Below are 25373 nucleotides of genomic sequence, written 5' to 3'. Positions count from 1 at the left end.
GCCGTCTTCACAGAATTGTAATTAACCTTTGCCAAGGGCAGAATGTCATACTTCACAGAGCCTGGCTTTTGGACTTGGTGCTGATAAAAGTCTGGATGGTCCTTTTCAACTTTGGTTCAGACTGAGCCCCTTTCTTCCAAAAATACACATTGCCACTGCATGATGCTCCATCTCAGATTCCTCACAAAGGGAGATGTCAATGCTGCTTCTGGACAATTGTAATATGAGGTGTCTTATTTGCAAAGTAAATTAGGACATGAAATAAGAAATGAAGGTTAAACGCTAGAATCACTTTTTTTTTTTTTTACTGCCACAAGCTTTTCCGAATTGCTGCTATACATATTATACATATAAAAAACAGTTAATGTCATGGTTTAACAACTAAAACATTTTTTTCACAAACACAGCCTTCTCTCCTCCTCCTCCTATTTATTAAAAAGGGCAGAAAAACCTATGCACAACCCTGCTTTTGGGGATTTGTTTCTTTTTCTTTCATTTAATCACCACACTGGGAAAGGCAACAAGTAAGCAGACAGCAATAAAACTAAACATTATTAAAAGTAATGCTTCATTTAAAAGTGTGACTCTACAGGTGTTTTAACTAAAGACAACCATGTTGCCAGTTTAAGACAAACAGAAAAACAACAACTTAATATTACTTAAAATATAATACTATATATTGACATATTGCATGCAACTTTTATGTATGTATTGATTTAGCCAGCATCATGGTTGTTTTAAAGAGTAATTCCTCACAGTGTCATTTGATATGTTCAGCGTTACAGTGACTGAATTTAAAATGACTTTTATGAAATGTCCTGAATGCATTGTTCTGCTTTACAAAACCAAATTGCAGGAACCGCCATTTCGTGGACACATTTTCTCCTTGGGTACTCGGACATAAAAGCTGGATGCAATTTTTTCTTTTTTTTAAGTTATTATGTGGGTGCTCTTTCCAGGCTGGTACACCTGCACAAGGCAAAGATAATCACAACTACAATCCAAACCCTGAAATTGCAGCTCCCCTAAGAGGATAAAAGTTGGATCAACCCAGTCTCCACACCTCATGAAGATTAATTTGTCATGCACAAGGGCATTCATAATTATTCCCTTGTCTGTTAACTGTCAGTAACTAAAGACTAATAATAACTGCTGATCTACTGTAGTGTCAAGTGTTAATTGACTAAAAATCAATCACAATCTTTTGAGTAATTTCAGAATAATTAGGATTAATTTTATTTTATTAGGAGAAAAGTACTGAACAATAATTAAAGTTCAAACCTACTCCCAGTTACACAGTGGACCAAGCATCATGAACTCTAGTTGAGAAAGTATACTTTAAGTGGCTGTAAAGAGCATCCAACATAATGAGTTTGCCAGTTGCCATCAGTTATTAGCTGTCCACTGAGTAAAGTTGCTGTCGACTTCTAACTTCACAGCGGTTTACCCAAAAATCAATAACTGAGCAGTGATTGTGCAGAGCCACTTAGAGTAATTTCCAGTGCATCTTGTGCTTTGTCAGTCCTCTCTGAATTGCCCGTTCTTGATCTGTAATGACGTGGATCAGAAACGCATCAGGTCCTCAGCTTTTGATTGTTTAATCTGTCCTCTTCTTTGCTTCTAGGACAATGAGATTTTGAACACGGCTGTCCTGACTGGAAAGACTGTAGCCATCCCAGTAAAGGCGGTGACCATTGGAACAGACAGCTCTGTTACTGATGTCTCTGATGCAGTGAAGTGTCGCTCAACGGACGAGGATGTGGTGAAGGTCTGTAAGATGAACTGCTGAGAGGAGAGATGAGCTTCTGCAGCTCTGCATTCATGAAAACACTTAATCATAAGCTGCTTTAAATAGGTTCTTGTGGATGCTTAAATGTATATTACTAAAAGAATGCTGGTATTGTGAAACTACACCTTATTTATAGTGATAACAGTAAAGTTTTTTTTCTTCTTTTGTTTTCATAGTCCCTTCTGAATCTGCAGCATAAGTCGAGCCCTCTGCAATAACAAAGTCCCTCTCCCTCAGAATTTCAACAGGTTTCAGTAAAAAAAAAAAAAAAAAAAAAAAACGGAGAATACTACTGTCAGCATGTCTGTGGCAAATTTCAAATAGCTGAGCCGCCGTGCCGTTTTAAGAAACATCACTTTGCACCAAGAATTTCCTTCTCGTTACTTTTGCTGTTGAAACGTGTCATGACTTGGACAGCCACCCTATTTCTTTTCCTCTTTGTTACAAAGAATTAGTCTGATTCCTCTGGATTTGACTTTGATTACCAAGGGGGGATGCTTATGAATGCAGAATAAACTGACTCTGTCCATCAGGGAACACGCATAAAGCCAATCAGCGAAACAAAGCATGTGAAACAGGCAGCGTGAGCACCAGACTAGCATGAAAAAAACACATCCAAAATGGCATGAGGTGGAGAAGGAATGTTGGTGAAGGACTTACGTGCTGGTTTAAGGTGTTAATGGAAAATTGGAGTACGTACTCTTGGATGCTGTTGTATGGGTCCTCACAGAAAGTCAGTGGTAATGGCCGTAAATGGGGAGGATACCAGATACTATTTCACAAAACAGGATTTTTGCCAAGTGAATAAGTAGCTGGCCATTTTACATCAAGATGGAATCCTAGGATGTATCAAATTAAATGTTAAAGACATACAAAGTCTCAATGAAGCAAAGCAAAGTATGAGTAGTTTGCAGTGAATCCACAGTCATGTCTAATAGGTCAGTTACAGTACCGACAGAAATGTGATGTTTTCATCCTGCATGCTTACAGGTGCTCACTCAGGACACGTCTTTAGCATTCAGAGTCTACGAGCATGCAAACATAGCTAATTTATCTCATTTTGGCCAGGGGAAAAAAGCAATAAATAAGCACAGATTGGCATTGAACCTGAACAATGAATCATTGTGCACATTAAATGATGATCCCGCTCACTAAAGGCTTTAAAACTGCAGCAAATTAGCGGGAAATACCTCAGGTCACACTCTCTTTCGTTTAACCACGATGGAGATTTGTCTTATGCACACTAATTTCTTCTGACACGTGTAGGCGGAATTATGGTCGTGACTTCATTATTTTGCAAGCACATGTTGCTTGTCAGGATTTTACATTTTGACAGCTAAATTTAGAGCCATATTAGTTAATTGCATAGGCTGTTTTGGTTCTGTGGTTTAGGGTGTCTTATATTATAGACTTGTGCTCCTTATGCTGCAGATGCATAAAGTGAGCGCAATGTTCATGTATTACTGGCATTCAGATTTACTCTTGATTCCTTTGCACTTGCATGGTTACTGCCTACCCGCTGATTCTGCATTCTGACACTAAGCAATGGTTATTTTGTGATTTACCTCTGACTCCTGTGAGTTTTCACACTGATATTAAAGTTGAAACAACCAAAACAATACTGGTAAAGTCCACGATTGTGAATTCATAAATGTCCCTGGAAAATGTTCCATCCTCATTAGTTGAGTTCAGTGTTCTTTTATATTGTGTCATACAACCCTGTCTAGCACGCAATGGCACATAAGAATATTCAATGTAGAGACCTTCCCCTTACATTGTAATGAGTGGTAGCTTATACTATGTAGAGCAGTCTGAGCTTCTTAATTGCTTCTGTCAAGGCAACTCTGTGTACAGACTAGAGACGAGCCCACCCCACTTCACTCCCCCCACTCCCATCGCTCATATCTGCCGTAGATTGTATCTGTCTGGTGAGCTGTTAATTTCCTGGGCTACATCCAGAGACAGCCTTAATGTTCTCTGTAAGTGTTCTCCCGTTAGCTGCCTAATGTGTTTGATTAATGGATCCTCCCGGACGTTTATGATACTTTGTGAAGCAGAATGACAGAGACTGTGTAAATTCACAGAGGCAGTCCCACCCACAGTGTGGAATTACACACATCCAGCAGGGTTGGTGCACGAGGGATTAAAGGGGCTGCTGATTAAGTGGCAATGTCCTTTTATGTTAAAATATTGATTTAAGGCTATGTCTTGGCGAGTGAGCCAGCAAAGCAGGAAGGTATATGCATATCGGTTGGCTGGGTGTCAGCTGCAACATTTTTTTACACAGTTTTTCCTGCTTAAATTGATTGAGAAAAAGTTGAAATGCCAGCATCTTACTCAGCTCCAAGATAAATCTCACACCCATTTACAAATTCTTTAATCACCAAACAACAAGAGTAAACCTCACGCATCTAGTTTTGATGAATATGATGGAAGGCAATACCTTTGTAAGCAGCATTGATTGTTCATTTCACCTCTAAATGTGCTCAATGGGCATCACATGGAGCGAGTCGGGTGTTGCAGCCTCCCCCTCAGCCTGCAGACTTTGTGCAGATAAGTCACAGAGCCTGAACCAAGAAAAGTCAGAGATGAAGAGGCTGTCAAAGACACTACTGTCCCAGAAGAGTGCAGTGACAAAATAAAAGCCTCACGATGAGGGCTGATAAGTAGCTGGGGAGTCATCTGATAACTGTATCAGTTCAAGCTCTCTCACATGGGATCCCTGCCAGAGTCCAATCTGCTCCATGACAGACTGTAGCCAGGGGAGACTTGCCTCTCTTGTGGGAATGTTCAAATACTTTATTAATCAACTCAATCAGCATATGTTACACTGCAGTGTGGTACAGTACAAGGGCATGTGCAAGGTACTTCATTGTTTGTACTGAGCGTCATTGCAGGAATGTAGAGGAGGGATCCATTAATCCTGCTTGTGTCCAGTACAAAATGCAGTGCATATTCGGTCGTTGGGGTTCTTCATGGTTGATAGTTGAGGAATACCTAAAACAAGCTTTTCTGTCCTTCCAGGGAGGCAGAGGGAGGTGGCTGGGTGTGCAAGACGCCCTTAAAATATCTTCGAACTTCAAATTCAGTCGTTTTTTTTAGGTTGAAGTATGGTGTGAGAATGCTTTCAATTTAGGATTGTTAACACGATCAAATGCTGTGGAGTCTACATGTAACTGAATTTTAACCTTTTTTTTTCCCGGAAGAAGTTGTATAATTTGTTCAAAATTGTCGATTTTGACGTTCTTCTTTACCTGCTTTGACAGACTTACCCGTGTAATATTTTCCTTGAGAAATTAATTTTAGGTTTGATGAGATATTGTGGGTTTTTTTTAATTTATTTTATAATGAAGGTCATGAAATACCGATGGTCATTTTTAAATTCAACTCATATTATAAGAAAGAGAGGAATGTGGTCACCATTATCTGTTGACAAAGAAAAACAAATCTTGAAAAAACCCATATTTCACATCTACAAATATGACCCAAATATTTGTGCAAAAGATTTTCCATCTCATGAAAATTAGGAAACATTTGCTCAATATGAGTTTAATTTGGAAAAAAATTAATAAAAAGAGAAGTTATTAGCTTGGTTCTGGGCAGAATTGAAGAAATACATCTTAAGTTATTTTTACTGTGTGTACTTTGGGCTACATTAGTCTGCTTACATCCATGTCTGGATACAGGTATATAGTTAAAGGAATTAGCCGGAAGATCTTAGATGGCAGTTTTGATCAAGCAACTGTATCTAACTGCAAACTGTTTGACAGCAGCTTGTCCAGGTCTACATTTTAAACTAAAAACACAGACAATCTTTAAAAAAAATCTGCTTTTCACTGACACATAACAGATAAATTTAGTTTCCACAGAATCACAGAAGCGCTATTGCTGGTTTGATGGTGGAGATTAAGTGCAGGAGAAAGCATAGACTTGTATCTGTCGCACACAAAGTTTTCTTCCTGGTCACAGAGGACATCCTGTCAGGGTTTCGTGATGAATGGCTGTTTCTAATTTTATCTCACTGCGGAGCAATAACTTATAAGTAGAAAAAAAATATATATATCCCCAGACCCTCTAATTCCATGTGGTTCTGGCCACAAGACTCTGCTATATGAAGGAATCAATACGATTGACAATGTGCCTAGAAAAAAGACTGTATTTCTGTTTAAGTACTGATTAATTGTGTGTGTGTGTGTGCGTGCGTGCGTGCGTGCGTGCGTGCGTGCGTGTTTGCAAGAGACTCTCTTCCTTATATACAATTCAGCCATCCCTAGGATTTTACATAATAAGAATAATTTAAAAAATGAAGAAAAAAACACACCTAATATTTAGCAGCTGGAAAATTAAGTAAATATAAGATAAATTTGGTAAATGCAACATAACATCAGATGAAACAGGTGTGACATGCCACTGCTTTTCACTATTAATTTAACAAAAAAAAAGCCAGATTGCAAGTGTACGTTAAAACAATGTGCGCTCATATAGCTTCCACAGGAATTGAGAGTGTAACTAGCAGTCAGGTGATGCTAATGAAATGCACTTGATTAACTGATCATTGATAAGTCTTAAAACTCTGAAAGTTTGGGCATGATTTCGACCTGGTGTCCAGCAGGACCGAGGCATCTAGCAGTCCATGAGTAAAAGCAGTGTAGTCAAAGGTGATCGTTCATCCGCTAAATCTTTGCGAATTGTATCATGCGACAGGACAATGATCAAATCTACACAGAATGACTGAAAATAAAAACAACCAAAGTGCTGCAAGGGAAACTCAAAGTCCAGACCAGAGTTCTTTTTTTTTTTTTTTTTTCCTTTTTTGGAAAAAAAATTGTTCAAATTACTTTTTTCTGAAAGTCTTGTGTTTTTCTTTAAATGCCTAAATTCTTTAAATCTTAAAAAAAAAACTTTACAAACCCAGGCAGCATCTTACTTTATATTGCATTCTCATAAAAAGCCCCGTAAAGAAGAAATATTTGTTATAATATTTTCTAATTTTACTCTCATAAATCTTAACATTTAACATGCTAGCTGTAGCCTGTGGAATATATATATATTTTTTTGCAGTTTCTCTAACAACTGGTTGATCTGACTATGGGGTTACCGAGCAAAGCAGCTGAACCGGATGGTATCAGCTCCAGGGTCCTTAAGTCCTGTGCACACAAACTGCTGGAGTTATGGAGCATGTGTTCAACGTGAGCCTCAAGCTGAGAGTGGTACCACAGATTTGGAAGACATCATGTGTGGTTCCAGTGCCTATAATATTGTACCTGAAAGACCTCAGCAGCTACAGACAAGCTGCTTTAACATCCCACCTGATGAAGACACTGAAGAGACTGATCCCGGGACATATCCGCTCTGAGGTGAGCCACTCCATGGACCCACTACAGTTTGGCTACTGTCCTAATGTTGGAGTGGAGGACGCTGTTATCTGCAACATTGAGCTCTCTCCCCTGGAAAAGCCCTGCAGCACTGTGAGAATCAACTTTGTTGACTCCTCCAGTGTGTTTAACACCATCCAGCCAGGGATTCTTTGGGACAAAATGGAGAGGATGGTTGCGGATCACCAGCTGTCTTCATGGATCCTGGACTACCTCACAGACCGACCACAGTTTGTGAGGAATAGGAACTGTGTGTTAAGTCTCAGTAGGCGTTGGGCTCAAGTGCACAACACAGGAAGGCAGAGGTTGAGTTTAATGCCCAGAAAGGCCTTTATTGCGCCTTGGGAGGGAAAAAAGTTTGAGGCCTGGTGGGCTGGATCCAAGGCAGGCTGGGGTGACAGGAAGTTGAAGGAATGGAGTAGGTTGGCTGGCAGTCCAACCAGATCGCTGCACAACGGGTAGGGGAAAAACTGTAGAGCAAACAAAAGAGGCAGTTATCAAAAAAAATCACTAAAGATAGCTTAAAGCAGCACTATGTAACTTTTCCACCTTTTTTTTTTTTTTTTTTTTTTTTTTTTTTTTTTTTTTTTTTTACAGTTATTACAGCACGTCTTTTATTTTTTTATTTTTTTTTTTTTTTCAAATTCTGTTTATTGATTTTCACTCTTATAACAAACATACAAAACATACATAACAAGCCCAAAAACACCCACCCCTCCCCAACCTCCCCCCCAGGGTCCTCAGCAAAAGTACTCAACAGAAAATATGTGAATACATAAAATAACTAGTAATAATAATCAAAAGTAAAGAATAAGATAAAAAAATAAAAAATACACAAAAATAATAATTAATCGTCATCTAATCTTTGTCCATGAGAATCATTGGGCAGATTGTCCATAAAACGTAAAAAGGGTGACCACATGTCATTAAATTCTCCAACTTTACCTCTTAGAATGTATGTTAATTTTTCCAATACTAGGTGTGAAGACATCTCTTTTAACCACTGGGTGGAATTAGGACTCTGAACATCCTTCCACTTCAAGGCTATTACCCTTTTTACTTGTAATAAACAAAAATCTATGAGCTTTCTTTTCTTTGCATTTGCACCAAAGTCTTCAGGGTATATATGTAACAGACACAATCTAGGTTCGACGGGAATTATACATTCTGTTAAACTGGAAATCAGGCGAAGGGTATCTTTCCAAAAATCCTGTATTTTCTTACATTCCCATATACAGTGAAGCAAGGTACCTCTTTCTATGTCACATTTAGGGCAATTGTCTGGAATGTTGGGATTAAAATGATTTAGCTTAACGGGAGTAATGTAGGTTCTAAAGAGCCATTTGTATTGTAGTAATCTACCTCTCGTGTTTATACTCTGGGTTTGGGCTAGATGACAGGCCTTCTCCCATTCTTCTGTGGATATATCTAGTTGTAGATCATTCCTCCAAGAGGATAAATAAGAATGGGAACTTTCCTGCAAACCGTTTAAAAGTATGTTATATAGCTTTGATAATTGGCCCCTGCCCTGTAAATTGTTAATTGTAAATTTTTCAATAACAGATAATGGCGGTTCCTCGTAAGTTTTACTTTGAGCATGTATGAAGCTTCTGATTTGTAAGTATTTAAAGAAATGTTTCTTGGGAAGGTTATACTTAACTACTAGCTGTTGAAATGACATTAAAGTACGATCGATAAAAAGATCCTTCATTTTAGTTATCCCCAAATCTATCCACTGTTTGAAACCTGCATCTTGCCTCCCAGGTTTAAAACTATCATTTCCCCAGATAGGAGTGAAACGTGATAGTACAATATTTTCATTCAAAAAGGTGTGGGCTTCATGCCAAATAGATATGGAGTTTCTTAGAAAAGGGTTGCGTGTTTGCTTCATCAGGGTTTTCCTTTGTGCCGAATAGATATAAGAACAAAGTGGAAGTTCCGTTGAACTATTCTCCATCTCCACCCAGGTCGGAACATCTCCGTCCAGAAAATAGAACATGGCAGCCCGCAGTTGAGCAGCCCAGTAATAAAGTCTCATATTGGGGAGTCTAAGCCCTCCCCGGTCAAATGGCAGGTAAAGAAGGGAAAGACGTAATCTAGGACGCTTATTATTCCAAATGAAGTTGGTGATCATTTTCCTCAATCTGTTAAAAAAAGAGGCTGTAAGAGAGAGAGGGATTGATTGAAAGAGATACAGGAACTTCGGTAATATTGACATTTTTATGATATTAATTCGTCCAATCATAGAAATCGGAAGCAGACTCCATTTTTCGAGCATGTCCTCTATCCCTCTAACAAGCGGGTCATAATTGGCAGACAAAATGTTATCAACCTCTGGAGTTATTTTAATTCCCAGGTAAGTAAACCCCCCTGGAGCTTTGGCAAATCGGGTTTGAATCAGTGGGTGTTCCCTCTCTTCTTTATTCAACATTAACAAAGCACTTTTAGAATTGTTAATTTTATATCCAGAAAAAAGTCCAAATTCAATTAAAATATTGTTTAATGCTACGAGTGAGGTGTCTAGGTTTGTTAAAAACAAAACAATATCGTCTGCAAAAAGAGCTAAACGATGTTCCCTTCTGCCAACCGTAATTCCTGTAATTTCAGCTGATTGCCGGACAGCCATAGCTAAAGGTTCAATGGCTAAAACAAACAATAATGGTGACATGGGACAGCCTTGCCGTGTGGATCTACATAATCTAAAGGGGGTGGAGCACTGACCATTAGTTAAAATCTCTGCCATTGGTTCTGTATATAGTAATCTTATCCATTTTATGTAATTTTCCCCAATTCCAAATCGTTTCAATACGTCAAAAAGATAACTCCATTCAATTCTATCAAATGCTTTTGCGGCATCCAATGATAGGATTGCATGTCCTTTAGTGTTCTGTTTTGCAAATAAAATATTCAAGAGCCTGCGAGTGTTGTGAAAGGCTTGTCTATTTAGGACAAAGCCATTTTGGTCATTATTTATTATACTCGGAAGAAGAGTTTCTATTCTTTTCGCCAGAGCTTTACATAGAATTTTGGTGTCACACGACATTAGGGATATGGGACGGTAAGATGTTCTTTCTGAGGGTGACTTGTTAGGCTTTAACAGTAGAGAAATCGTAGCAGCTCTCAATGTCGGAGGTAGAATTCCTTTTTCATAGGATTCATTAAACACCTCCAAAAGATGTGGGAGCAGCTTGGTTGAGAACTTCTTATATATCTCTACAGGTAGACCATCAGGTCCAGGAGCCCGCCCACTGTTCATACCCATCAAAGCCTGTGATAACTCCTCAATGGTTAATTCTTCTTCAAGATTAAGTCTCTCCTCTTCTGATATGATTGGAAAATTAAGCCTATTTAAACATTTGTTTTGGTCATCTAATCCACGTGGGCACTCAGATTTATAGAGATTTTTATAATAATTTGCAAAGGATGCATTTATTTCATCTGGATCAATTAACTGTTTTCCTTCTTCAGATGTTATCATATTGATAGCCCTTTCTGTTTGTACCTTTTTTATCCTCCATGCCAACAACTTACCCGCCTTTTCTCCTTGATCATAATACGACTGTTTTAACCATAATAGATTTGAGGCTATCTTGTTCGTAGTTAATTCATTATATTGGGCTTTCAATTGGAGCAGCTCCAGCTGCTTTTCTGGAATATTATTGTGATAGAGTTGTCTTTCAAGTTCCTTTACTTTCTGTTCAATGGTGTTCAACTGTTCATAATGTTTTTTCGATTTATATTTAGTGTAGCTTATTATTTCACCTCTTAAAAATGCTTTAAAAGCTTCCCATTTTACTGATGCACTAGTTTGATTTGTATTTATGGAGAAGTATTCATCTATTTTCCGGTCGAGAAATGTCACAAAATCAGGGTACTGGAGCCACTTAGATAAAAAACGAAATCTGGGTGGAGAGGAGAATACTTTGGGTAATTGTATAGTCATTGAGATTGGGGCATGGTCCGATAGTAATATGCCATCAAACCAGCACTTATCAATTTTTGATAGTAGCGCGTTCGAGATCAATAGATAATCTATCCTTGAATATGACTTGTATGTGCTCGAGAAGCACGAGTACTCTCTTTTATCCGGGTTAAGATGCCTCCAAGTATCTATGAGATTTAGTTCAGTCATATATTTCTTGATAATTTTTCGTGTCTGTTGATGAGATACATCAATGCCTGTTGAGCGATCCACTGTTGGATCCATAACACAATTGAAATCACCGCCAATTATATAATGACCTGGATATGTTGACAAGGATAGAAATAGATTTTGATAAAAGGCTGGTTCATCTTTGTTTGGTGCATATATGCTTATTAAATTAATTGGAGTGTAATTTATCGTCCCACTGAGTATGATATATCTTCCTGCTGGATCTATGAATTTGCTATTCAAACGAAAGGGAACTGATTTATGAATCAGTATCATCACACCCCTGGACTGGGAGTTGAAGCAAGCAGCATGACTTTGACCTGGCCATCTTTTTTGAATCCTACCCATATCTTTTTTAATTAGGTGAGTTTCTTGTATAAAAATGATATTGGACTTCATTTGTCTAATTCTACTTAATACCTGTTTCAGCTTAACCAACTTGTTAAGACCCCTCGTATTCCAGCTGGAAATCTTTAAATCTATTTTGTTAGCCATGAGATTTGTTATTTTTGACATCCATGAGGTAACTATGAGCATTCTGATCACTTCGAGCAATTCTCTTCCATCTTTCCCTTTTTGCGCACGACAAAGCAGTGATGAGTAATAAAAAAAATAAAGATAATAAAAAATAGATAAAATAAAAAGACATAATACTCACATAATAAGCCAAGATAACCTTGAACATGAGGACACCATACACTTCCCCAAACGAAGTGTATGTAAAAGACCCACAGTTAACGTGAACTCCAGTCATGCAGAACGTTTGATCCTCTCCAGGAGGAGCAACGTAATGTGAACACTGACCCATAGCATAAACAGACCCACTAAATAAAAGACAAATAACCACAAACTCGATTCAGCAGTAATAAAGAATGTGTTAAGGAATGAAGTTGTACTGTACATTCATTCCCCACGTATTACTCCAAGTGTCTGAAATAACAGCAGCACTTGAGCATTAAAACGAGCGAAAAAATACAAATAAATAAATAAAAATAATTTTACATGCACACTAACTGTCACATTTCCCCTTCCTTAAATCCAAACAAAAACGTCGGTGGAGGCAACAACATCATGCGTCTTCTTCACATTATTAATAGCTACGTGAGACAGTGAAATTAAATCTGGAGGTATCTATCAGTCTATTTGTAAAAATAAGAATAAATAAAAAACAATAGTGCCTCCGTTAATGAAACAAAATAATACTATTAAACAGGATAGCGACCTACATACCTTTATGATGGAGCGCGGTAGATAAAGGGTTAAAAAAGTAAATAGGAAACAGAGTAAAAGAGAAAAGTTAAACGCGTTCTGTCCTTAGCTCCACAGCCAAGAGTCACTAATAACGTTATTCCAGGATATTTATTTCTTGAATCCGGATTAAAGCCGACACGGGGATCCCGCGTTTGTCATCTCAGCTCTCAGGACCGGGGGATCCCCGCGCCGGCGACCCCCGCGCCGGCGGCTGCATCCTCCGCAGGTATTCCTCCGCTTCAGAAACCGTTTTAAAGATCCGACGCTTGCCATCATGAGTAATCACCAGGTGGGCCGGGTAGAGCATCCCATAACGAATATCCATGGATCTGAACCGGGCCTTAACTCCATCAAACTCGCGCTGGCGCTGCCGGGTCTCGGACGACAAGTCCGGGAAGAAGCTGAGACGGTGATTTTCATGCCGCACTTCTCCCATCCTCCTGGCTGCTCTCAGGGTCTTCTCGCAGTCCTTGTAGCTCAGAAACTTCATTATAATGGTCCTGGGTGCGGTAGAAGACCTGCTTGGGTTCACCTGGCCGATACGGTGCGCTCTCTCAATAACAGGTGCAGGAGTGAGAGCATCGCCCAGGATCTTAGGAAGCCACTCTTCCAGAAAGGCGCACATGTCCGTACCCTCAGTTTTTTCAGGGAGTCCAATCAGCCTCACATTCGAACGTCTTGCCCGGTCTTCTTGGTCCTGAACCTTGGTGCTCAATAGCTGAATCGTTTCCTCCAGCCTTTCTGCTTTTTGCCGGAGAGTTGTTACGTCATCCTCCGCTTGTGAGATTCTCCCCTCAGCCTCTTCAATCCTCCTGGCGTGGGATTCAATATCCACTTTGATCCCGTTTATTGCTTCCATCACATCGGCAGATTGTTTGGTGAAATCCTGCTTTAAAGAGCGAATCTCACTCAGGATGTCGCTGTTCGTGGGCATGCCTGCTCCCGCCGTCCCCTCGTTTGCACTATCCACGCTGCTAGCATCATCTGCGGAGGACTTAGCTTCTGCTTTAGCAGCGTCCCGTCGTATCCCAGTTTTGGATGTTTGCTGCCCTGTTTTGCAAACTTTAGGTGGCATCGTCCCCAAAGAAGTATTTACAAGGCTGTAAATAGTCGTCAATCGAGCTGTCAGTCGAGTTTCAGGTATATTCCAGAAAGTTAGTGGAGAGCTGTATTATCTGCGACTAGTCAGCGTCACGCCATAACCGGAAGTCCCAACTTTTCCACCTTAATATAATATTTCCAGAGTCATTGTGATGGTACATCAACTTAAAACAGGTTTAATGAACCTCTGTCATGGTCTGAGGGGTCTGTATCGCCTTCACTGGCACTATGTAACTTTGAGGAGCATGGTAGGAACCCTTCCACACTAAAAAGAAGCTGGTATCATGGCCGAAGCAGCGAAAAAACCGAAGAAAATAAAAGTTTGTAGGGCGCATTATCTCGCTGAAACAGGACAGGGGGGCGGGGGTGACTTCACTAATAAAACCAAGTTGAACTTAGTGATTTTCAACATCGTCATATTATATTGTTTAGCCAAAAATAGATACATTACCTCTTCGCTATCCATCCTGCAAACGACCGCTGAAAACAGAAAAGTAGTTTTGAAAGTCTGTCCCGTCTTATTTCATTCACTATCAAAACAAATGCACGCAACGGGAGATCAGGATTTCCTGCAGTACGCGCTGGTGCTCATGGGAAATGTAGTGTTCTTTCTGGTAAAGTACTACCGCTTTTGTCCAAAGGAACCGCCGAACTCAACAAAAGCTGAAAGTTACATTGTGCTGCTTTAAAGGGTGTCTGCATATAAACGGAGCGGCTATATACTGGACTCCCCACACTAATGCACTCTAGAGGAAAGGACAGAGCAGGCTCTACCTTATGAGGTCTTTTGGAGTGAAAGGGGGATTCCTGAGACATCAGCCATTCTGTACGTACTGGTCTGCTGGAACAGTGGCATCACAGAGAGGGAGAGGAAGAAGCTGGATGAATTCATCATGAAGTCCAGCTCTGTCCAGGGCTGCTCTTTGGACTCAGTGAGGGAGGTGGGTGACCGGAGAGTCCGGGCTAAAGTGTCATCCACGCTGAACAATGAGTCCCCCCCTGCACGGTGACCTGACAGAACTGAAAAGCAGCTTCAGTGACCGATTGCTTCACCCTCAATGTGTGAAGGAAAGATATAGAATGTCTTTCCTTCCTGCTGCTGTTAGACTCCACAACAAACAATCTTAATCTTATCTCTTATTCTGCATATTGTTGCCAACTGCAATTTCCCCATTATGGGACAAATAAATGTTTTCTTATCTCATCTTAAATGTTCCAGACCATTAAACGACCAGTAAAGTGGCTGCTTTCAGAGTTGGCCACACTTGCTGATGAACAGTTAATCGATTGCATTTGATTTGAAGAAGAATATTCCATCTGAGGTTGTATTAACAGATTTATACCTGTTGAGGACAAAATTGCTTTTGTTGTTGTTGAAATAGGGTTTATTTTCTTTTTGACATAAGTGTATTATAAGTGTACCACCTCGAAGAATAGATTCATATTTCAGACTTCTCAGCAGCTCAGATCCCTTTATCGAGACTGGGAGATGATTATGAACACACACACTAATGCCCATGGAGTTGGAATAAAACAAGTTTTACCTCTTATGAAATCATCGTAAATGAAAAGAGGAATAAAATGTTTCTGAAAACATAGATAAAGAATAATAACCCTGTTAATGGAAATAAAAACTTTAAAAAAAATTAAATAAAAATTCAAAGTAATAATACAAAACTAACTGAAACAAAATAGCACTGCAGGTAAAACTAACTTTGTTTTCACATTTTAAGTTTGTGCATTGTTTGTTTTTATGTCTGATGCTTCATCTTTCTATTTACTAATTGGTTTTTAAAAATTCTAATTACTCAAAGGAAAGAAAAAAGGACTTTTAATATCAAATTTGTTTTTGTCTATTTGTTTTTGTGCCACAAATGCTTTAGAAAACTAAGATTAACCAATTTTTTCAAAACTAAAACTACTCATGTTCTTGTTAAACAAGCTTAAACTAAACTTAAAAACTAAATGAAAATAAAAACTATTCAAAGTTATTATAACTCTGCTGCCAATGATTACCCCCCCCCCCCAACAAGTTGTCTCATATCTTGTTGAGAAATAAAACCTGTCTGGATTTCTCTGAAGTTTTCTTCTTCGGCTGTCAGAAGAGCGGCGCAGAAATGCTTCCTCTTTTAATCTTTCTGTCTCCTCCCACACAGGTGTCTGACAGGTGCGACTACGTTTTTGTGAATGGCAAAGAAATGAAGGGCAAGGTGAAGATGTTGGTGAATTTCACTTACGGATACCTCAGCGCTCAGCTGGAGCTCAGCGTGTGGATTCCTCGACTCCCCCTTCAGATTGAGGTGTCAGACATGGAACTGAGCCAGATCAAAGGGTGGAGGGTACCCAACCCTCCCACTGGTCAGAGGTAAACTGACACATATATTATTATATAATATATTATACACAGTATAGTTGTCATTTATGTTTGTCATAAATGTTTTTTGTTATTTGCTGTACTATGTGATTCAGGCATGATTTACAGCTATGCAATGACATTAACGACAAAACCTCAGCGTCACAAAGCCGTAGTTGCATTTGAACAGGTAAAATTATCATTTTTAAATACGAACCAGAATTAGAAAAAAGCTCTGGAGGAAAAAATATTTTACAAAAATGCAGCATTTTCACATTTACCTAGGTATTTCTTTGCAGACTGCACGATCATGAGGTATTTCATGTTTGCCTTTTGTTCCTGTCCAATGCTCCTTGCAAGTGTGTCTTAAGGTGTGCAACAAAGTTCAGGAACCATGTTTTCACATTCGTGAATCCAAAATAATCCACACATCCTCTATTAGGGACAAGCCAAGCCTGAAGGCAAGGCAAATTTATTTATATAGCACAATTCAACACAAGGTAATTCAAAGTGCAAGTGAAGGCAGGCAGACCAGTATCCGTACCCTCCTCTTTCATTGCCATGGTGTCCTGGAAAATGCATGTATGTCTCTGGAAAGATCTGATTTTGTAGAGAACATATGTTTCTCTAAAATCTCAATATGCTTTTCTTCAGTAATGCTGTCACCACAGAAGTTTAAGTGGTCTCTATCAGAACCTGGCTTTTGAACATGTTGCTGATAGTAGGATGTTCCTTTTCGTCTTTGCTCCAAAACAGTTTCCAGACCCTTAACCCAGAAATGTTAAGGGTTAACATTAGCCATGTTTTTGTGTTTTAAATAGTGTTTGTGAATGTAGCTCCGCACTGTTTTATTTGGCAACAGTTTCACATATAATCCACTGCCCATGTTGATATATTCAAGGCTGTGTTTGGTCAATGATCATCTGAGAGCCACAGATCGTGGGTGTCCAATGTGGGACACTCCCCAGATTCCTTGAATAATAGAAAGATATTATACTGTACACTCTAAAATCAGACAGCAAATCCATTCCAACACTTCTCTGGGGAACATTATTTTAAAACATAGTTGTCTTATCTAATTGTTTTTAGAATGTGTTGCAGTCCTGACATTCAAACCTACACCATGATGGAGTTGATGAAAAACATAGTTTCTTTCATTTATGCTTTCTGCAAACAAATAAAAGTCAAAGTAAATGTAATAAGCGCTGCTCTTTTTTGAAATGTGCATTTTCCGTTTTGTTGCTTGTATTTTTTGCAATGGTCTACAAGAAGACAGAGATTATGCTTTTAATTTCAGTCCCTCCAAAATAAGATTGTGATGACTGTGTGACTGAACACCACTCCAGCTGTCTAACTCACACTTCTAAATTGATAACAGAATGGCTGACCTGTGCAACACAGTTTGTCATTATCACTGGCTCAAGGTGGCTTGTCATTGCTCCTTTTAGTTGTCAGTGGAACGGCACATTATTAGAGTTGTCTCGAGGTGAGACCTCTCCCCTAAGGCCTCATCACTAGCAGCACCTCTGCCAATTCTGCTGTGCAGTCCTGCTCCACAATTGTTGAAATCCATCAAATGGTGGAGCAGCCATCAGCCTACCTGCAATAATTACTTTGGGAAAAGCATTGAAGTTGGACTTGGAGTCATCCCACATACCACTGTGTCTGCTCTAATTATCCAAGCTCCCTCTTATTTTGAGGGACAGCGGTACAGCATTCAACTAATGTCATGGCTTGTCGAGAATGTTGCTTTTCCAGCTGTGTGAGGGAATGGATGCCTTTATCAGTGGGAACAGTCAAGCTAGGCTGCCACGGCTGTTGCCAGCACCACTGCTGATGGCTTCACTGAGCTTTGCTTCTCCCCGTCTTACCCCGCTTTGTTTATCAGGGAATAACAGGTGGGACCTTGCGAAGTATCTACATGCCTGTTGGTGAGAATAAGCATTGGTCCTTTGTCCACGGGCCACAAGGAACTAAACCGTGAGTGGCAATAGCAAGCGGCTAAATTCCTTATCAATCACACTTGTTTTGGTTTGCAGGGGGAGGCTCAGAGAGATGAAAAATAAAGAGACGTTTGGTCTGTTCATGCGGCATCCATATAGGTGCTGTGTTTGATTGGCACCTCTTATATGGCTCACTTCTTCCCTCCCTAAGGTCTGTCATATCAGGGACAAGATAAGCTTCGCGGGAAGCCAACCTATGTGTAGGCGAAGCTCTCGGGCCACAGCGCTCCTTTCAAACCTCTCTCCAGATATCTTTATTGAGAATATTTTTTCTCTTTCGTTTAACAGTATTTAAATGGTTATCTTGCTTTTAACTTCTATCTCTTTATTGTTGTCCCTTTTATTGTTGGGCTTAACTCAGTGTCGTCTTTTTCTTGTGTTACAAACAGCTGTAAAGAAAACTCAAGAAGATCCAAGCAATCAGCCACTAGCAGACAGAGTTGCATCTAAATATGTAACCAAAATGCTCACTTCTGTCCAAATGATCTTTTCCAAACAAACAGATGATAAAATACATCAACATGTAAAAATAAAATTAGCACGCTCTCCCTAGGGCACAAAAAAGCTTGACACACAAATAAATATAGAGGATCTCTTTTGGAGTCATTTCTGTTCCAGGTATATGGCTAAATATCATGCTAATTCTGCAGTTTTGGGGATAATGTCATTACCTTTTCATTTAAAAAAAATTCAATACTTAAATAGAGCAGGGAAATGCATATCAATATATGATTCACTATTATCTGTTGTCCTTGATGGTTGAAATCAATACGAGTTTCGCAGACTCTGCAGAAAGCGTGGTATGATGGCACTTTTGAGAAGCAGAGATGAAACCATCCGTCCAGGTGTCTCTCCAAGAGTTTCTGTTGTGTATGCACTTTTTTAAATTCTTTTAATTATCAATGTTTTATTTTCGCGAGGCAGCATGCATCCGTTTTCTCTCATTATAGCTGATTTTGACAGCAGTGATTATTACAAAAATACTCTAAAAGACCATGTTGAAAGGTATGCAACACATCGCCAACTTTGTCATCATTTTAACTTTGTCAACTTAAAAATGACAGTTAACAAATAAGCAATCTAACAAGAGGCAAACTTTATAGTCATCCATGATAAAAACAGTACAAAGAACCCTCCCAAACCAACCTGCAGGAGCAAGAAAGGACAGGCATTGAGATACTAAGATGAAGAAAGTTATATACGTGTTTCCTGCCACATTAGCAAATTGTCTTCCTATTTTACAAGCAGGTGTAAGACTTGAGCTCCCCCACCTCCCAGTTTTACCATAAACCTTGTCATTTTCTTGGACTCCCTCAAAGTTGTTCTTTGTGCACAGCTGCCCGTTTCAAAGTGAGATGAAATTGGCAGCTGTACACAAAGAGATCACTTTTGATGGCATGGGTGTAGAATCCAAGCAAATATTTCTTATTATTAACCAGAATCCAACTTTTAAGCATAAGCAGAGTCATGAGGAACATTGGATCACTATTCGACCTTATGCCTCTGATAAATATCCCACAATAGGAAAGGAAGCCCCTGTGGGTACAAACCTAGGATCTGGTCTGCAATGCACCTTAGGTGAAGGTGATGTGTCGCAGCTTCTGCAAAAGGAATTTGTGACCGATCATCTGGCAGATCATTACACTCAATGACAATGGGGAGCAGCAAACTCATTGTGCTTCCAGAACATTCTGTCTTCACATCTACTGGAGTGTTTGAACTATTGAGACTCGGATCATTTTTTTTTTTCCATTTTTGTCTGGCTTCATTAGAAAATGAAGTTGGTGAAGCTGCGCAAATAAGAAAAGGAAATATGACACTCCTCTTTGTATCATTAGCCCCCCACACAAGTCATTTTTCTACCAAGCTACAAGACCCCTGGATTTCACACCTTTGGGAGTGTCTACATATAAATCTCCAGAGACATTTCCTTCATACTTTGCTGCCTTAGGTTCCTTAAGCAATCCCCAAAGTCTTATTGGGTCATCATAATGATTTTTTTTGGAAGTTTTGGATTTACTTATTTTTTTGGTGAACTCTCTAAAAAAGTATTTTCTCAATAACATCAGGAAGGTTAATCTCCCAGTTATTCCCAGGCTTCCTGTGGGCCTACACCTGCTGCCACATTTACAGATTAAACACGTGTGTTTGTGTTAATGCAAAGGTTTTCCTTCAGTTAGTCTCTGTGGAATTTGGAAATTAAAATCTGACCAGAATTTCTGGGAATTATATTCATACAGAATGAAGTGTTACAAACGTAAAAGCATACAGTAACTATTAACATGCAAACAGTTCATCACCCTTGTCTTGTATGCTCCCAAAATGACAATGACCTTGTCAATGACCTTATTCCCAAAGCTGAGTTGTTTTGTTCTAGTCTGGATACACGGTGGGATGACCAGGTTGGCCATGTGAGTACGACCAATCACAACATTTGAGACTTTGTTTTAACTTTCTTTTTTCTTTCAATCTGATCAATCTATATATCTTATGGGTTATGTTGTTGGAAGGTTTGTCTATATTAAGAAGCACTTATAAATAAGAAATGTCAGCAATAAAGACAAAGAAAAAGCTAAGAAAAAACTACATATAGTAAAATTAACTTTTTTAATCCATGATAATAATCAAAAGGCCAATGCCCTTGTCAGAAGTGTTTCTAAAAATACTTTTAAATACTTAAAAATATTTAAAATAAAAACTTCAAATGACAATACTCCCTCCATGCATTTTTTGGGTTAATGACTGTCATTCAGTTGCATGCAAAAATCACTCCTGCCAGCAAAGCTTTTAAGCTCTTAACTTCAAATCTCCCTGTACTCTTGGCTTTTCTCTAGAGCCTGCAGCTAACATATTTATTCCCGTGGCTTAGCAAGCAGTCAGATTTCTCAGGGGATTCCGACAGAAAGAGACAAGCAGGGCGGATAACCGCAAGAAAAACAGTTTAAGAGATTAATTTATTTCCCTCTTCCCTTTATATCTATCACAACCTTTACTTCTGGCTATGTGCAGGAGGAAGAAATGAAAAAGACAGTGGAACAAATGACAATGACTTGACAAAAAAGTGGATACAAGTCGAACACGTGGATGGTTAATAGTCGTGTTGACAAGCCCCCTCTTCTGTTTGCGAGTTGACTAACTGCCTGTGTGTAACAACATCCATTCTTCCACATCAGCAATTCAATTGTTGGCTTCTCAACATCTCAGGGTGTATTATTTGTTGTTTTATAAAAGTGTTTGTTGTAGTCAAAATAAAGAAAAACTTGATCGTATCGTATCCGTTTAAACCCAGTTTGTCAAACTCGAGGCAATTTTCCTGGTAAGAACGAGTTGTGCCTGTTTTGGCTGATTTGTTGCTAAAAGTAATAAAACTTGATTTGCTAGCAACAGAGCAATCAGGGAAGCTATTAAATAAAGCAGTAAGGAGGCGGGAGCACATTTACAATTCAGACCGGGTGTTCCAAAATGGTGAGGGAGATACACTGAGAAGGAAAAATGATGGCCATTCACTGGATTTATCTGCTCTTACTGGTATCATCAACAGCTTTTCATCATAACTTGATCTTCGTCGGTAAATGTTACTCTATGAGTTAGATTCGTGTGTGTGTTTGAGATAAGTTAAAGCTAGAATATTGCTAAAAACCCGTCAAGAGTAGCCTATGTATGTAGTATGTAGTAATGTATGTGTTGAAGTAGCAACCACCAGATGCACTCAATTCCACTTTTAATGTCATACACTGTATATCTGGCATACATATATATATATATATATATATATATATATATATATATATATATATATATATATATATATATATATATATATATATATATATATATATATATATATATATATATAATATGATGTGATGGATTGAGCAACACCACAACTTCACAAAACAGTTTGTTCCCAATTTGCACATCAGTGTTTTTGTTTGTTTGTTTTTTTGTTCTGGTCAGGTCCACACGGGACAGCGAGGATGAGGATGACGAAGACAGACGAGGGCGGAGCTGCACTCTGCAGTACCAGCATGCCATGGTCAAAGTCCTGACCCACTTTGTAGCTGAGTCAGCTGATCTTCGGGGACAAACCAGCTTCATGCTGGGGACTGACTGGCAGGTGGATGTCACAGAGATTGTGTGGGACTTCTTGAAAGTAGACAAGCCGCACGTTGCACAGCTATTAGACAAAAGGATTCTGGTTGGACTGGACATGGGGATAACAGCAATTCAGGTACACCACATGATTCACTTAAAGCAACAGTGCATGAAGACAATTAACTGCATGAACACAATTTATGTTGACATGTTTCATTAATGTTGCAGAACAAGTTTGGTTGAATACATTACATTTATTTGCAAAGTGATTTCCTAAAATGAAAGGAAGCAGTCTATTTCCAGAAATGCCTGAGGCAAAAAAAAAATATGAATGCAAGCCACTCTTAGGATTTACAAGTGTAAATAAATCCTCGATCCTTTGCCAATTTTTTTGTGGGAGAAAACAAAGGCATACTATGTGTAGTCGGTTAGACGTTATTTTTGACCATTTTTTTGTGCTTGCATTCAATTCGGTCCAAAACTTTACATTTTTATGGCCTTTTAAATCATATGAATCTTCAGGGTATCATAAGTGATAACAGAATTATTGTTAAAACTTTGAACAACAAAGTTCTGATACAGTCCTAAACAGCATCTTAGGGTGCTTTCACACCTGTCCCGTTTGGAGCAGTTGTTCCGAAACAGGGAGCGTTTCCCCCTAAAGATTGGTTCGTTTGGTATACAGTATATGAACACAACAATCGCGCTCAGATGTGGCACAAAACAAGCGAGCCGAGATCGCCTAGTGGAGAGGTGGTGTCGGCTCGCTTCCATTCCAGACCTGGAGCGGTTTGTTTGCAGTGTGAACATAATCGACACAGCAACCGACACAACTCCATTCATTGTGTATGTGCGACCGCGGCTCAAGGAGAAGAGTCGGCGCAGCCTCCACCACCTTCTCTCCTATTAGACACAACTTTCTCTCCTTTCCCTTCTCTCATATTGGACGTGCCGAGATGTTGTCACAGCGCGGCACAGTGAAATTAAAAAATGTTCAATTCGGGCAGGCAGGCGCGGTGCAGACGCCGCGGCAGGCGCCCTCTCGTAGCTCGGCGGCAGAGCGGTCCGCTTTTGCGCCGGTAGCACATACACAATAAATGGGATCGCCAGCGGCGGCCTGCGCTTTGCGCCCTGCGCTTTGCGCCCTGTGAAAAAGATTATAACCATTGTTGTTTTTCCTGAGGTACGGAAGAGGAAACTCCTTCCGCGTTCATTTCTGACCAATCAGAGAACAGCTGGTTCGCGCATGGCATTTGTTAACAGCTTTAAACCGCTACAGTGGTTGCCTTGTGAACACAAACGCCACAAACAAAAAACGAAACAACCGTATCGATTTAGCCCCTGAATCGGAACAAAACAAACGGACCACAGGTCTGAAAGCTCCCTTAGAAACCATCCGCAGTGGTTCCTTTATATGCAGACTTATAAAGTGCAACTTCCAGGCTAACAACCGCTGTGATAAAAAGTGTAAGTTGAAATGGCAAAACCAAGTCTTTTTGAATAGTGTATCTATATAGGCTTGTAATGTTTACCTTCATAGGTGTCAAAGATATGAAAGAAAGGACAAGGATGAGGAGAAATATCTGCCGCATGAGAGAAGCTGTGTGTGGTGTGAGGACAAGGTGCTCACAGGAATTTATAGACAGTCAACCGAGACCTCCTCTGTGTACCAAAGTATTTTCATGTTAAATGTGAGATAGAATCGTAAAAAAGAAAAGCATCAAGATGTTATAGTAGCTCCTTTGAAACTGAGAAATCAATTAAAAGGTGCAGCAGGGGATCCTATGTAAAGCCCATGCAGACCATTAAGACTGGCTCCTATAGGCTACAAAGATAACGGTTTGGTTATATATCTTGTACAGCTGGCTGCTGGTAGTCATGCATTTGTATATTTAACAAGATGAACATCAACAAAGAAAATGAAAAGAGCAGATTGCCACAATTCTGGCAAAGTGACAAAGATAAAAAAAAAAACAAGATAGCTATTAAATAGAACCTGTGTTCTTTGGCAAATGAGATGAGAATGACATCTCAATACACCTCTTGAAATCTGCTCTTAAACGCTCACTTAATACACTAATGGCCGTTGCCTTCATTTAACTGACTTTAGTAAACTTTAGCATCAGCTGCAGGTAAGATCAGTACCCTCTCCAAATTTCAAAGATTACGTCTTGACCTTACATCTAGTTACTCATTTGGATTTTCTGACGCATGATTGCAATTTCACATGGCTGAACCAAATGCTCGACGATTACTTATTTTCAGCCTATATGTCAGCTGATTCAGATTTAATTTAATTAAGTCTTCAACTCTATTAGTTGCAGTCAATGTAGAGGTCCTGCTGGTTCACTGAACTGCCAACAGACATGGTCACAGAGCCAAATTGGTAAGTGTGTGTTTGAGAGTAAACAAGCAAGGCTAAAAACACAATGCTCTTACTAACAATGCTGTTGTCATTCAGCTGATTCTGCAGCGCTAGCTTTCTGTGTGTGAGCAAACAATGCGGATGTGCTGAGCCAAATGCAGAGTCTTTGTTATTCTGGGAGACACATCTCCAAGCAATACAAAATGTCAAGTTTTTGTTGGGAATACTATTACGCTCTGATATATAATATATTACCCCTGACCTCTCCGGAATGACTCCCGCCACCACACAAGTCCCTCCAAGTCTACCCCTGTATGTATGAAAAGCAGTGGATGCCTTTGGAGGGTAATGGTTTTAATGGTTGTGAGAGACTGTGTTTACACACCATCATTGGCTGAGAGCCTTTTTGAAATGTATGGGATGTTATGATGCCGAAGTGGTGTTGCAGGCCCAGTTTTAACAATTCAGAGCCGTCTCTAGAATCCAAAATTAGCTTGCCTGTCATAAGACATGGAAAAAATATTGGCTTGTGCAGCAAAAAGTGAAAAACAAGGAAGGGATATAAGTGAGAACCTGAAGACAGCATGCAAGTCCAGACACTTAACATAAATTGTCTTATTAACAATAGATGATAAAATACTTTTGCTGTCAAGTTTTATAAATGTGCATTCTCTGCTGAAAAGTTGGGCTTTTGAACTGCAGGCATCTTCTGAGCCAACTCCAGGTGACCATTTAACCCAGTGGTTCCCAAATTGAGGGACATGCTACTTTTATAACAGAGTAGTGACAGAGGAGAATATTCTGATAAACCAAAGTGGGGCCTACCAGAAAAAGTATGGGAACCAATGATTTAACCCATTTAATAATCTGCTTTATTTTGGCACCTGA

At 39.4% G+C, this 25373-nt stretch overlaps 1 protein-coding gene across 1 annotated transcript in view; it reads left to right on the top strand.

The window, feature by feature from the left end:
• The window catches only part of si:dkeyp-14d3.1 (transmembrane protein 132C), a 206683-nt gene that overhangs the window by 175194 nt on the left and 6116 nt on the right, over nucleotides 1-25373 (top strand). Inside the window, exons 5-7 of the mRNA XM_061730761.1 lie at nucleotides 1625-1768; nucleotides 15826-16034; nucleotides 21983-22256. Coding sequence (XP_061586745.1) covers nucleotides 1625-1768; nucleotides 15826-16034; nucleotides 21983-22256 — 627 coding nt within the window. The remainder of the gene's footprint in view (nucleotides 1-1624; nucleotides 1769-15825; nucleotides 16035-21982; nucleotides 22257-25373) is intronic.

Source organism: Cololabis saira, chromosome 9 (assembly GCF_033807715.1).
Source record: "Cololabis saira isolate AMF1-May2022 chromosome 9, fColSai1.1, whole genome shotgun sequence".
NCBI classification, from domain to species: Eukaryota; Metazoa; Chordata; class Actinopteri; order Beloniformes; family Belonidae; genus Cololabis; species Cololabis saira.
Note: the sequence above shows the minus strand (reverse complement) of the source record. Positions and strands in the feature narration are given on the sequence as shown.